This window comes from Mastomys coucha, unplaced genomic scaffold (genome assembly GCF_008632895.1).
Source record: "Mastomys coucha isolate ucsf_1 unplaced genomic scaffold, UCSF_Mcou_1 pScaffold2, whole genome shotgun sequence".
NCBI classification, from domain to species: Eukaryota; Metazoa; Chordata; class Mammalia; order Rodentia; family Muridae; genus Mastomys; species Mastomys coucha.
This window is the reverse complement of record NW_022196902.1, coordinates 12,678,409-12,680,271: the sequence shown is the minus strand read 5'-3', so window position 1 is coordinate 12,680,271 and position 1,863 is coordinate 12,678,409. Positions and strand designations below refer to the sequence as shown.

The 1,863-nt window shown below is 41.7% G+C and overlaps 1 protein-coding gene across 4 annotated transcripts in view; it reads left to right on the top strand.

Annotated features, from left to right (window-relative positions):
* Nucleotides 1-1,863, top strand: part of Pde7b (phosphodiesterase 7B) — a 353,839-nt gene that overhangs the window by 341,291 nt on the left and 10,685 nt on the right. For all 4 annotated transcript variants that reach the window (XM_031380550.1, XM_031380552.1, XM_031380549.1 and 1 more), the window contains one exon: nt 344-424. In XM_031380550.1, coding sequence (XP_031236410.1) covers nt 344-424 — 81 coding nt within the window. The remainder of the gene's footprint in view (nt 1-343; nt 425-1,863) is intronic.

Below are 1,863 nucleotides of genomic sequence, written 5' to 3'. Positions count from 1 at the left end.
ACACACACACACACACACACACACACACACACACGCAGGAGAGAAAGACAGAGACAGAGACGGAGAGAGAATAAATAGATGCAATAGATGCAATTTTTAAAAGTTTGTCCTACTGTCAAGCACACCTACTCAAAGGAGCCACTGTTAGGGATTGTTGATGCCCTGCGGTTTTGTGTCCTTAGGCAGCTCTGCGAGCCAGTGGTCCTAAAGAGTTCATGAGGACTCCAAGGGAAAGAACAGAAACCCCCAGGGCGATTCCCTCCACCTGGTCATTAAAGGTTTCCGTGCACATTCTATGAACTCTTAAATTGCTATTGTGTTTCTTGTTCTTCTTTCTTCTTAGGTGACCTTGAACAGAAGTTTGAACTGGAGATCAGTCCTCTTTGTAATCAACAAAAAGATTCAATCCCTAGCATACAAATCGGTGAGTTGAAATCTGGGTTTATTTAAAATGAACAGCTGGGCACTTCTATCAGGAGTCACAAAATAATAATAATAATAATAACAACAACAACAACAACAACACAGCCTTCCAGAGATCTAAATGACTGGGGCCAAACAAGCACTTTAATCATGACCGATTAAATTAAGAACAATTAAGGAATAGGGTTTGTTATATACCTTCAATACTAGGTTACAGTATCAACATTGTGATTTTAGAATAAAGTGAGAATCAAGAAAGACTTGGTAGTACATACCTAATCCAAGTACTTGGGGTGATGAGCCGTTAAGACCATTCATTCAAAGCCAGCATACACTTATGTAGCAAACTCAGAGCCAGACAGAGCCGCCTAGTAAGACCCAGTATTAAAAGCCAAGAGCTCGGAAGGCAGCTTAGAAGTATAGCACTTGCATGCAGTGTGCAAGGCCCTATGTCTATCCGTAGCACTACAAAAAGAACAGAATCCATATGCTAGCGTGACGACTTGGTCAGTAAAGCGTTTGCCAGGTAAACTCCAAGTTCAGTGGGAGACCTTGTCTTGAAGTATAAGGAGGACTGAGTGAGGAGGCAGCTGTCAATAATGCGCCTGCCTTGCAAGCACACAAACATGAAGAACTTCATATCTAAGAAGTCAGGCACAGAAGCCAGCACTGGGGAGTTCCAGAGAGAAGTGGATCCCTGACACTCTCTGACCTGCTCACTGACCTGCTGTCCTAGCTGAATTAATGAAAGACCCTGTCTCAGTAAATGGTGGCTGGATAAATGGCTCAGTAGTGAAGAGCATGGAACTGCTCCTGCAGAGGGCTAGAGTTTGGCTGTTAACACCCATGGCCAGTGGCTCACAACTGCCTCTGTGGCACTTGTACTCACACATACATATATGTAAATTAACAGAAAATATTTTTAAAAAATAATTTTAAGAATAAAGGTAGAAAGTAATCTTGGAAAACCATCCAAAAAAATAAATAACAGTAATAAAGAGAGAAGCAACTGAGAAAGACACCTATTATTGGCTTCTGGCTTCCCACTGCATGCACACATACATGCATACCCATATACACATATGCAACCACATGCACATACAGAAACATGCCACACATACAAAAAAAATAAACTCTAAGTCAAACTGAATTAGACATTCACAGCCTCTTCAGAGCTTAGAGAGTGGAAATCCAAATGAATCAGGCTTTAAGACCCTTCCCATGTGAGCTAAGTGCTTTAACATCCTTTCAGAGTGGGTCCTAACCTTTACCCACAACAGTTAAACCCATGGTCTAGTCCCTAGGCCTGAAATCCTAGAGCCCTGCTGTCCCCTTGTGGCCAGATGACAGTGTTTCTCCACTTTCTACTTCTCTTTTTTTTTTTTAATTAATTAATTTTTTTACACTCCATATTACATTCCCCACCCCCATCCACACTCC